At 43.6% G+C, this 11798-nt stretch overlaps 2 protein-coding genes across 2 annotated transcripts in view; one reads left to right on the plus strand and one right to left on the minus strand.

Annotated features, from left to right (window-relative positions):
- The window catches only part of stpg2 (sperm-tail PG-rich repeat containing 2), a 76630-nt gene extending 70849 nt beyond the window's left edge, over positions 1 to 5781 (minus strand). The window contains exons 1-5 of the mRNA XM_071920384.2: positions 5676 to 5781; positions 5036 to 5145; positions 4727 to 4885; positions 3831 to 3995; positions 578 to 693 (exon numbers count right to left, since the gene is read on the minus strand). Of these exons, the coding sequence (XP_071776485.1) occupies positions 578 to 693; positions 3831 to 3995; positions 4727 to 4885; positions 5036 to 5145; positions 5676 to 5781 (656 nt within the window). The remainder of the gene's footprint in view (positions 1 to 577; positions 694 to 3830; positions 3996 to 4726; positions 4886 to 5035; positions 5146 to 5675) is intronic.
- A 1635-nt stretch (positions 5782 to 7416) lies between these two features.
- Positions 7417 to 10770, plus strand: bri3bp (bri3 binding protein). Its single transcript, XM_071920418.2, has 3 exons — positions 7417 to 7688; positions 9813 to 9915; positions 10349 to 10770. Exons 1-3 carry the CDS (start codon positions 7506 to 7508, stop codon positions 10768 to 10770), a joined length of 708 nt encoding a protein of 235 aa, XP_071776519.2. The 5' UTR covers positions 7417 to 7505.
- Positions 10771 to 11798: the final 1028 nt, after the last annotated feature.

Genomic DNA, 11798 nt, shown 5'->3' on the forward strand with positions numbered 1-11798 from the left:
CAATATGATTCGATAAGTGATATGGGGTTCACGATTCGATACAACCACGATACGATGTAATAAATAAAAGTTCAATGAAGACAAAGTATGACTGTGCAGAATTCTGTTTATTTCTGAGCCACAAATCTTTCTAGCAATGGCATTGCCTTGCTAGAATGTAAACAATAATTTAAAAATGTCACTACAAAGTGCAAATAATATAATATATAATATATAATATAATTTGGATGGAGAGCTTGTGAAATTGTGATGGGCAAGCAATCTCATTTGTGATTACTACAGCAGAATAAAATGTAGCTAATGTTGCGATTCATTTTTCTGTCCTGCGATACGTATCGTCACATTTTTGTATTGCGATATATTGAATTTCGATATACTGAGAAATTCGACATAAAAGAGTTGTCTGAAAAACAGTTTGAGTGTTTAACTTAACAGTGATACATTTTGAATGTGACAGTATTGAGGTGAGTTTCAACATTCAGCCAGGTCGCTGTCCGGAGAGGTTGTTCGAATGTCAACCATGTGCCGATCGTACTGAACTATCACAAAATACTGCTGTACGATATGTGATACTCACATCTCAGGGTGATACTGTCCTGGACCTGGTCCCCCCTCCATCCTCACCTCGCCTCTCTTCCCCGTCATGCTGCCAAAGTGGACCCCTTTATACTTCTGGGCAGAAGTCGGCTCTGGCTAGAGAGAGAGAGAGAGAGAGAGAGAGAGAGAGAGAGAGAGAGAGAGAGCGCAAAAGAATGGAGGTGAGGGATGGATGAGTGCAAAAAGGAAAGGAGAGGGAGAGAGAATGAGAGAGAGAGAGAGAGAGAGAGAGAGAGAGAGAGAGAGAGAGAGAGAGAGAGAGAGAGAGAGAGAGAGAGAGAGAGAGAGAGAGAGAGAGAGAGAACAAGATAACAAGAGGATAAATGGTTGAACAAAGACAGAGAAAATAGAATTGACTCATTCACACTTATCTGGTTTCTCCCGGCCGGGCCTGATGAAGCTGAAGCTGAAAGAAATGTGAAGTTCAGCCAAATGTCAGAGTATGTCAGAGATCTAGGGGAGACCCTGTGTCCTTTCTTATCTGTTTGAGTTTTATGGCCTGCTTTATTCTGGCTCTGGCCTTTAAGATAGGACCAGCCCACCCTGTAGCTTAACCACTGAGAAAGGCGTCATCTGGAAATGAGCGGGGCAAGTTGCAGCCAACCGTGTTTTAAAGATGCTACGTGTAGGATTTTCTCATCAATATATTGCAAGGGAACTAGTAATAAAGAAGAAAAAGAAGAATCGCTGCACAAATCTTACTGGTAAACTGGTAAGTTACTCATCAAAATAGCAGGGAGAGATAATAAATATGCCAATAGAGCTAATAGAGAGTCCAGCTCATAGAAAGCATCATCAGAATTATTCTGATGATGATATATTTAAAGAAAATCCAAAATGGATTAGTTTTGAACTGTGGATTCAGGATTTTTAAAGGACAATCCTATTGATCCCTGACTCTTTATAATCAATGCAAGAGCAATGAGGAATCCAAATTATTTTCCATATAGTCATTCCATTAGTTCCACATACTACATTGAAAATAAACACAAGAAGGCTAAGCATGGAACTTTTCTGAAGGAGCTTCCACTTCATGTTAAGAGAACTAGGTTGGTTCCCCGTCGACTTGAATCCAAGTTTCTGACAGATGCTAAAAGAAGACTGCAGCTTGTCTCACAAAAATGAAAAACACCTGTGTAAACTGAAACAGCCAAAGCCACCCACATTGCATCAAAGTTCAAAGCATCTACAATTTCTTCCTCCTCTTGTAGCTTCTCCCTTGACCCATCTATCTATGTCTGCTCTGTGAGGTAGGTTATGGGAGGACTGGTAGGGAGTCTCAGAAAGTTTCTCTTTCACTCCTGGCAGCGCCTGTCTCCTTATCTCCACTTCAACATTCGTCATTGGAAGACGAGATCTGAGGTTCTGCCCCGTGATCTCCTCATCCAATCAGTTTTGAGGAGGAAGAAAGGGAAGAAGGATGCGAAGATGCTGAAAGAAGTTAAAAAGATTCACTGTTCGGCATCGCGCGCACACACACACACACACACACACACACACACATACAAGTACCATGATGGTATCGCAGCTGGCATTGAGTTCAGAGGCACAAATTGCCTATTTATGTCAAGGAGAGAGCTTTTAAAAGCAAAACAAAAACACAGCTTGCGGGTATAAGCATCTTCATTCGGCTTTGATAAAATGGAATGGAAGGCTGTTTATTATTTAAATGAGGATAAAAAAAAAAAAAGTACATCAAAAATAAAAGTTTTTGTGGTGGGGGTCAGTGTCTGGGCGGAATCCCTCGGGCTATAATTGCTGGTGTGCTTTCCACAAACATAGATACAACACAGCATGGGTTCAAGTCCCACCTAATGTTCTGCTGACACTCCTCCAAGGATGGACCGTCAGAACTGTAAGAACTAGTCCAGCAGGTTTTCATGACTGCCATCTGCTCACATCCCCATCAGCCCTTTTTCAAATTCTGGCAAGAGAAGACAATTTTGCCCACGTCTCCATTTCCATCCTACTTCCTCACACGCAGTACTGATTATGTATACTGAGCTTTAACTATCAGTCAATACTGAGAAGCAATCAATCCATTAATATAGACTTAGGCCATTATTTTGCAGTTAGAAGACACCAACAATTAAGATAATCATTTTTTCTCAATAACATTCTTATGTGTGTAAAATATGCAAAAAATGTAGTTGTATCTTTTTGATTTTTCATGTTACACATTGCTCTTGGTATTGAATATTAGATTTTAGTACTGGGGAAGTTCTCAAAGACCGATTTTATTTATCTAGATATTGGCTGATACTATCTTTCCCGTGTTCCTGTCTCTCTCCTTTAACTAAGAAACTGGAAAAGAATTAGTGCAGACTGCCCACTTGCCTCAGACAATAAAAGAAACCTAAACTGTTTATTGGATGCCAAGCTTCATGAATAGCTGTGTGGCGTACAATTGGCCAAAATACGTCTTATCATTCAGAGGTTGTCCCGACCGCTTTGAAGTAACGTCCTCAGACAACCACTTAATTCTGCATCTCTACACTTTTGAACTCAGCCAGAGCGAGAGGCGGAGGAAGTGTTTGAGTTTAAAGAAATGAGTGTGCCAAAGAAAGAGAGGGAGACAGAGGGAGGCAGACGGAGAGAAACAGAGGGTGAACTTTGAAAGGGAGCGCAGCAGAAGTTGAGGCGGGGAAAAAAAAAAAGCAGTGGATTGATGCACTGTTGATAGCCCTAAATCACAGCGCTCCTCTGTGCCTGCGCCGGTGTGTTGACACAACCTCGGCCAACACTCAAGGACGCTGTTGACTTCCCCTGGTCATTAACAGATGAAAAATGGCTTAATTGAGAGCCAGACCAGCAGGCGTGTGCATTATTTTAAGTGAATATTGTAATATAGCTTGAAGAATAATTACTAATGGCTCTCTTTGTTGGCATGTAAAATGGATGAGCATTGGTGCGCTGTGACTTTTTAAAGTGGAGCTGCATTCATTAGCTATGGAAATGGGTTTTGGGCCAAATGAAGGGAGGGGCGGGGGAAGGGGGGGGGGGGGGGGTTCAGCGGTGCATTAGATCTGCCTAACGCTAATGGACCTCGCCTCGCGGGCAGAGTAAGTACACTCAGACACACGCTCACACAGACTAATGAATGCACACATGTGCGTACACAGACGCACAGAAGAACACTTCACATTCACTGATGGATGTATATTCACATTTTAACATGAGTGTGTGCGTTTGTGTGTGTGTGTGTGTGTGCGCGTGTGTGTGTTCTGCCCTACCAGCAGTGGGTTGTAGTAGGCTGGCCCCAGGGTGGTGTCCCTGGATGGGGGTTGCTGCTTGCAGAGCACACCCTGGGCGTCCTCCTCGTAGCCAAAGGCCTGGCCCGGGGAAGGAATGGATGGGATATCTGACTGACGAACCAGCCGGAGACTGTTAGGCGCCGCCTGCAGCCAATGTGTAGAGCGAGAAGGAGAGAAAGAAGGGGGAGTGTGGGGGAGAGATGGTCAGGGTTGCGATGGAAGGGATGCCCTGGCAAAAGACGGCCAAGCGCTGCCTGGAGCCAACACAGAGTGAGAGGGAGGAAGAGACAGAGACAGAGAGGGGAGGAGAAGAGGACCAGGAGGGAGTGTGTGTGTGGGGGTTGGAAGATATGGAGCAAGGGAGGGAGGAAGAGAGAAATGGAGGGAGAGAGGGGGAAGAGAGGGAGAAGGAAAGAGACAAGAGAATGGTGGCGAAGGGATGGGTAGAATATCTGCTGAAGGGATGAGGAATGAAGCCTCAACAACACATGAAAGCTATTCCACTTACTGGCAGTATGGTGAGAGAGTGTGTGTGTGTGTGTGTGTGTGTGTGTGTTGCTGACAGGACTGGAGGTGCTGGCCTTTGACAGGTTGGGGTGGGGACCAGCTGTGGGACAATGGAAGGGGAAACTCCCTCCAGCACAGGGAGACATTTGGACTGTCTTAGAGTGATGATACATGGGGAAAAAGCATTTGAGGTCATTTAGATGAGCTATATTGCATCCAGCAGGGATGGGGACTGACAACTGACACGAAGTCAATATGGACAACATAATGGGCCGGAAGGAACAGGGCTATAATAAACGACTGTCAGTCAGTACTGCTGGTAGAATTTCCCGTCTACCTTGCCCTCACAGCTTCACTCGTATGCCTACCGTTTTCCTCCCGGCCTGTCCCGCGTCGGCCGACGTGGTCCTCGGCGTGTTCCCCGAGGCGGGCGGGACGTTGTAGGCCCCGGGGCCTGGGACCGTCGACAGCACCTCCTCAAAACGCTTGGAGCGGTTCTGAAGACTCTGGCCGCCCTGAATGTATGGCTGGAGGGAGGAGGGACAGAGGGTAGAGAAAGAGACACAAAGCGGAGAGGAGACAGAGAGAGAATGAGACTGCGATCAAGAAGGCCCCCCTAGCCCTAGCCCAGCCGAACCCAGCCTGTGCCCAGTCAGGTCTTGCTGGCTTTAACCTGCCTTGACTTGTGAGCAGTCGTACTGTCCAGGCCCCGGCATGGCCATGCTCTCCCCAGACTGGTTGAACACTGACTCTCTGTTGGCCAGGGACAGGAAGGGAGCGTAGCAATCTGGGAAATGAAAAACACACATTCAGAAATAGAATTGTTTTAAATAATTGTATAAAAAATATTACATTAGATACTGTTTTGTATTCAAATATACAGTGTTGTTAGAACTATTTGAGAACCATTATTATGTGATTATCTGTGATTATCTGTGAAATTATTGTGATTTAAAAAAAACTATATTGTGGTATTTTTTTGTTGTATGGTTGTTTGTTTTGAGTTGTAGAGTCTGGTGTGAAGGATTTATATCCTGTACCAGAAAATTTTCAATAAATTTCAATAAATAAATTTCAAAATTCTGATGTTGTCTTGAGTTTTCTCAAAACTAAAATGGCCACCGCTTATACTATGTTGTACCTTCACACGACAGTATCTGAATGAAAGCTACAACTTTAAGCTAGCCTACATCAGTTTGGAGGGGAAAACGACGACTCGAAGTTAACTGACCTGTCTCCAACGGGTGGGTTTCTCAATTTGAAATGAAACTGGATTAGCGTATAGTTTCCCATCTGAAACCTGATCGTAAATCCTACCTGACTGTGTATGCTTGCAGTGGGTGACATCGTAGGATCCAGGGCCAACTGTGGACGAGGTGCTGCCTGCTGTCATGAAGGTGACTCTTGCAGAACGGCCATACATGTTTTATTCCTTACGTTACTTTAAAAAAAAAAGAAAAGAAAAAAAGACAGACTGATAATTTAACGAAACGTCAGGTTTACAAATACCTGCGTCGTTTGGCCTCGAATCGACGCATAGCTGTCATTTTTAGACATTTATGCAACTCCAAGGTAAAAAAAAAAAAAATACAAAAAAACTCCTTCACTGCTCTCGTTGTCGACGTGCTTCTGTACTCATGTTATTTTGTGTGCGTCGTTGCCTGGATACCACGTAACGCTCCGCTCTTAGAATTAAAGAATAGGAAATGCAATATGGCCTAAGAAACAGAAGACAGAGTAAAATAAGATGTGTTTTTATCTCCTATCCTATCAATAGGCCTATAATATTCATATAACTCCTACAATATTGCTATAGGTACTACTCTACTGTACTTATAGTTTTGCTGTGATATTTGTACTATCCTTCTAAAAAAAATATGTATAAGATCACTTAAGTTGTTTTTCGTGACATTGGTGTGGGACAAAATGTTGTAAATTCTTTGTACATAATCTTTGATCTCATCAGTTTTTTTCATGGTGAAGTTTCATCAAATTTTAACCATAGTCCAACCCTACCATCTAGTGGGTGAATAAAACGTGACAGACATGCAACTATATTGAGTCTACCCCTTTCTAAGAAGTAATAATGTTCCTGTGGTATTCATTTTGTTCAAACTTAATTTGTGAACAAAACAGTAATTTGCCTCCCTATGTACTGCCTCACAGGGAAATCCTTAATTTTAACCATACAGATAATAGGGAAAATGTAGCTCAACCACACCGTGGGAAATTAACATATAAAGTTGTCTAAACAGTTTTCAGCAATCTAGTTTGCTTGTGTCTGTAGCAAATAGAACTGTTCCAGCATTTAGCCATACTGTGCCACTTTTTGTCATGATTTGCAATCCTGGCCTGTTTACTTCCTCCTGCAAGAATATCCCACAATGCAATAAAAGAGAACTCAGGAGAAAACCATCAAGGCCACAACTGTCTCTCTGGAACATGAGTGACCTGCCTCTTTAGTTTAGCTTCCTGCACACAAGCAGGAGGTTTGCCCTGGGCACTGGCATTGGCCCTGAAATGGCCCCCTGTTTAAGTGTTACAGAGCAGAGATCCATGTGTAAAGCAAGACTTCTTGCCTTTATTACAATCACTTCTTGTAATGATAGAGAGATCGGGGAGAGCGGAGAGGCTGCCTACTTACCACTGGAGGGCAGCAGTAAGCTTGAGATGCGTCTAGCCTGCCTCAAATTAACATGAAGAAAATTGTTGCCTTCCATTGTTATCGGAAAACTCGCAATTACGAGGTGAGCAAATATGAACGGCCCAAATAAAAGTGGTAAATAGAGCTGAAAAGTCGTAATCTTCGATGACCACTGCAGCACAAAGTAGCTCAGTGTCGCTTGATTTCTAAAATAAAGCAGCAACCACCAATTTTGTTACACAGTGTATTTTGTTATTAATTTTGACCAAAAATGGGCTACTTGATTGCACGACGAGCCGTAGTTACAATTTAAGACCGCGGAAGAAGGGGTTTACGAGCAGCACTTGAACGCAGCACAAGCGCTCCCCCATTATCACAGCCAGCTCCACTGTCATCCTTCGCCGAGGTGTCACTTTTAGGCAGCTAACCCCCTGTTGTAATCTGCATTTGACTGGACCATTTTGACACACATTTCTCCTTGACTACTCGGGGCCTCTGACGCTATGAAGGGAATCAGGCTTATCGTGGTTTTCTTGGTGCTTTTCGCCTCTCTGCTGTGTGCAGCCGAAGCGGCCAGGAGCAGGAAGGACTCCAGCAACCAGAACAGCTTCCGACGGGCGGCGAATGGCATCTACCAGACTCTGAGCAATGTCTTTGGAGAGGACAGCATTAGGGGCTTGTACAAGGTGAGGGCACTGCACGTATCCGTCAAGGTGATAGACCGGTTTCAAGTCCAGCAGCTTGTAAATTCATTAGAGTCGCCTCCTACCCCGCAGCAGCATGGCGAACAGGGAAGAAGCGCGCCCCGGCCTGGCAACGGTTGCCATTTTGAAAAATTAGCCCTTACCTTATCCAACCACAGCAGATGTCAGGTTATGTTGCGCTGCTGTAAACACACTAATGAAGTATGTGCTTAATGCATTATGACTTGAATCCAATTATTTGTTATGCAATGCAACTGCTCTTTAGCCAGCCTGTCAGCAGCAAAGTAGTGCATGGCACAATTGGCTTTATCTAATGTCACCTAGCGTTATCTCCTGCTGCACAGATGGCATAGCCCCATTGGCCCAGGCACTAACAGCTGTTTCTTCATGTCGGGTTTCAACCCACAAATTACTAGAAACACCCTCTTGGTAAGGAAGCACATTGGTAGCTATTGCATCCTGTCGTTGGTCAGATTGCACTTCTGCATTTAGAAACCTGATGTTACTTCCTCTGCATGTAGCTGCCAGAGCGCTCTCCAGTTACATCTATACTGTACATGTGTGAATATTCACTTTCTGACTCCACACTGCAGGCTTACAGTGAATGAGAACATGTAAAAATGGCCAGTATTTAAAAGTGTCCTCACATGGAATTTCACAAGACCTTGTAATAAACCTCCTGTGTCTCTCAGCTTTTCTGTTACAGTGCAATGGAGTGACAGGTGAAATCAGTGTGTGTGTGTGTGAGAGTGAGAGAAAGAAGGGGTGTCATGCAATAAGCTATATACCAGATTCCCTCTGACTCCTCTGCAAGGGGAGATTCAGCAGTGAAAGGGCTGATCAGCACAGATGTAGCTTAGTCCTCAACTGTTAATGCTTAGTGTGCTAGCCAACTGATGCTGACTGCCAAGTGACATGGAATTAAAGTCGGTAGGCAATATCACAGCGTATGATGAAAAGAAAAACAACACCTACTCTTACAATGTGATTGATAGTAATGACACCACTTACAAAGTCTGGTACAGCCCCAGCGACAAAAGGTACAACTCTCTACCTTTTTTTCCTGTGTATTTTAGTGATATTGAATGGTGAACGTCAGGTAATGACCTTTTAATAAATGGATATATAGTGTTTTGAAATAGAATTATCCATATACAGGCAGGCACCAGACTACTGCTGAGGGCTAAAGTGAGGTCTCTTCTAATCAGTCGTACTGATAACTGTTAAGCACAGTGGCTTCCTGTCTGCAGCAAAATGAAAATGAGGTTACACATCATGCCTCTGATAATCGCTGTAGGCCTTTCTATGATCTGGTTTTCTAAGCAGTTAGGCCACTTAGACATAGGCTATAGGCCTACATCTAGCATCTAGTTTATTTATTTTTTTCTTCAAGAGACTCATATTTTCAAAAGTTCTTGTGGACCCAAAACTGATTTTGTAGGCTATTATGTCACCTAATGTACATAATTGTGTTTAAGGTACTGCCTTTCAGCCTCCAGTTTTTAATGCAGTCCATTCTACATTGCAGCAACTTAAGAAGAATTAGGCAGCATGACATAGCAGCCAGTAGCTTCAGACTGCTACAATTTCTCAAGAATAATTTTGGACATCCAGTTTTCTCTTCCCATGAACCAGCTTTGGGTCCTGATCAAGACCTTTTAAAAAAAAACCTCTCTTGCAGGCCCGGATCTACTGTTTCTTTACTTTGATGGAACTGTTATAAATAGCTTATAAATAGCCTAATTGTCCATCTTATCACCAAAGATGTCGCCAAAGTAAAAAAAAACAATTGGATGTTGGATTTTGTTACATGCACACCAACATAACATTGTTATTTTGAATAGTTAGGTATTGCTTTTCAGTTGCCATGTGGAAACATATCTGACTTAAAATAACCAGCATAAGCCTGATGAAGTTAGCTGGCATACACTGATGTCAGGCAGGACACTTTATTCATTTTACTGTGGGTTTTCACTGCCTGCTTAAGTTCTGTTTCCATTACAGTGTTCTGAATGATCCTTTTATATGAATGTGCATGTACCTAGCTTGTTCAGAATACAGAGTGAATGTTAACCCCCTCGTCACCCCCGCTCTTTTGTTCTGTAGTTCTTCTCTAAGACAACGGAGCGGTTCGTCCATGGAGTGGACTCTTTCCTCGACACCATCTGGAAGGTCTGGACCGATCTGCTGGATGTGATGGGCATTGATTGTAAGTTTCGTATTTTCAAGATTAGATTTGTGCCATTTCTTTTTATGTTGGAAGAGAAACAGACGGACACAAATAGAGAGAGAGAGAGAGACATGTGACATTGGTTGTAAAAACCAGATTTGAGCAAGATACACCAACTGCTTCTAGGCAAATGATGTAACTTTTTTGTTTTTGTTTTTTACCACGTAACCAAGTATTTGGACAACACTCATTCAGTCTTAACAGAAGGTCCAGTTTCCCCATCTGTTTTTAATTTTTTGCTTGCCTGTGTTGACCAATTCATTTCAGCTGTATAGTTCCACATGAGAAAAAGATTATTTCTTGCAGCAAGGAGTGTTCAGTAGAACAACAATCATCTTTTCCTCTTCTCTCCCTGCCTCCCCACTCTCTATCTGTATCTCTTTTCTCTCTCTCTCTGTTTTTCCCCTTGTAGCCTCCAACCTCAGCCACTACTTCAGCCCCACCTCCCTCACCAACTCCCCGGCACGCGCCCTGCTCCTCGTCGCCGCTGTGCTCTTGGCCTATTGGTTCCTTTCCTTGTTCCTGGGGGGTTTCTTCTACCTGCTGCACGCCGTCTTTGGCCGGTTCTTCTGGCTGGCGCGCGTCGCCCTCTTCGCCCTGTCCTGCCTCTACATCCTGCAGAAGTTCGAGGGCGACCCCGAGCGCGCGGTGCTGCCGCTGTGCTTCATCATGGCGGTGTACTTCATGACGGGGCCCGTGGGAGCCTACTGGCGTCGGGGAGGCGGAGCAGGTTCGCTGGAAGAGAAAATCGACCACCTGGACACTCAGATCAGGCTGCTCAACATCAGGCTGAGCCGCGTCATAGACAGCCTGGAACGCACCGGGGAGCAGTAGATTTCGGTTGGAGTAAGGATAAGGGGGAGGGAGGGAGGGAGGGAGGGAGGGATGCTACTATGAAGGGATATTATAGAACCGTCTGCGTTTGGTGTCAGAAAGTCGTTTCCTCCATCAGATCTGCAGCAATACAACCACTGGGTTTATACACCTCTGCTGTCAGATCTGGGGCAAAACTAGATTTGAAATTAGTCTTCAGTATTTCAATTGCTTGAGTTCCGCTTGATTTCAGTTACCAGATAAACCTGAAAATCCTCAGAAGCAAGGACAGTTCACTTGCAGCTTAGATAAATCAAGCGCGCCTACGTTTTTGTTTTTTCACATATTTGCTACATCTGTGAAGACGTAATAAGAAAGGAGACGTCCACACTTTCTTAAATGGAATGCAGCCAATACTACACTTGTACTAGTTTGGATGAACTCGAAAGTTGGGGTTAGAATTTTTGGTGTTTGGATAAGCGTTGTCAAGGCTTGTGCTTAATGAATAAGCATACTATATGTATGTTTGTTTTTATCCTTGTGAATAACCTGGGGGTTATGAATCTTAAACAATTTTATCCACAATTTTTTTCCCTTTTGGAAACTATTGAAGTAGGACAGGGGTTGGGTGTATGATGCGGGGGACAGATGCAGACATCGTATTTCTAAGTATTTAAAATCCAGTGAGTGCTCAAGATAATTGTTCATGGTAAGATTTATTTATTGCATTTTTCCGTCCAAACAGTTGAAATCATGTAAAAGTCTAGTCAGTGTCATTTAATCACCATTCCATAGTAGCAATAGTTGATATCAGGACCTCTTTTTCTTGTGTGTGTGTGTGCGGGAGTGTGAGCAAATGCATGCGGGTGACGTACATGAATGTGTGCGCACATGTGTGTGTAACTTTGAGTGAGTGTGCAAGCGTGTGTGTACGTGTGTTTCAAGCTTGTGAAATGGAAAAGCACTGAATATTGTCAAGTCACCATCAGACTGGGAGAAAACGCAGACAGGCAGCAATATCTCAGGGACACAACCACGAAATATCTGGA

Source organism: Centroberyx gerrardi, chromosome 8, assembly GCF_048128805.1.
Source record: "Centroberyx gerrardi isolate f3 chromosome 8, fCenGer3.hap1.cur.20231027, whole genome shotgun sequence".
Taxonomy (NCBI): Eukaryota; Metazoa; Chordata; class Actinopteri; order Beryciformes; family Berycidae; genus Centroberyx; species Centroberyx gerrardi.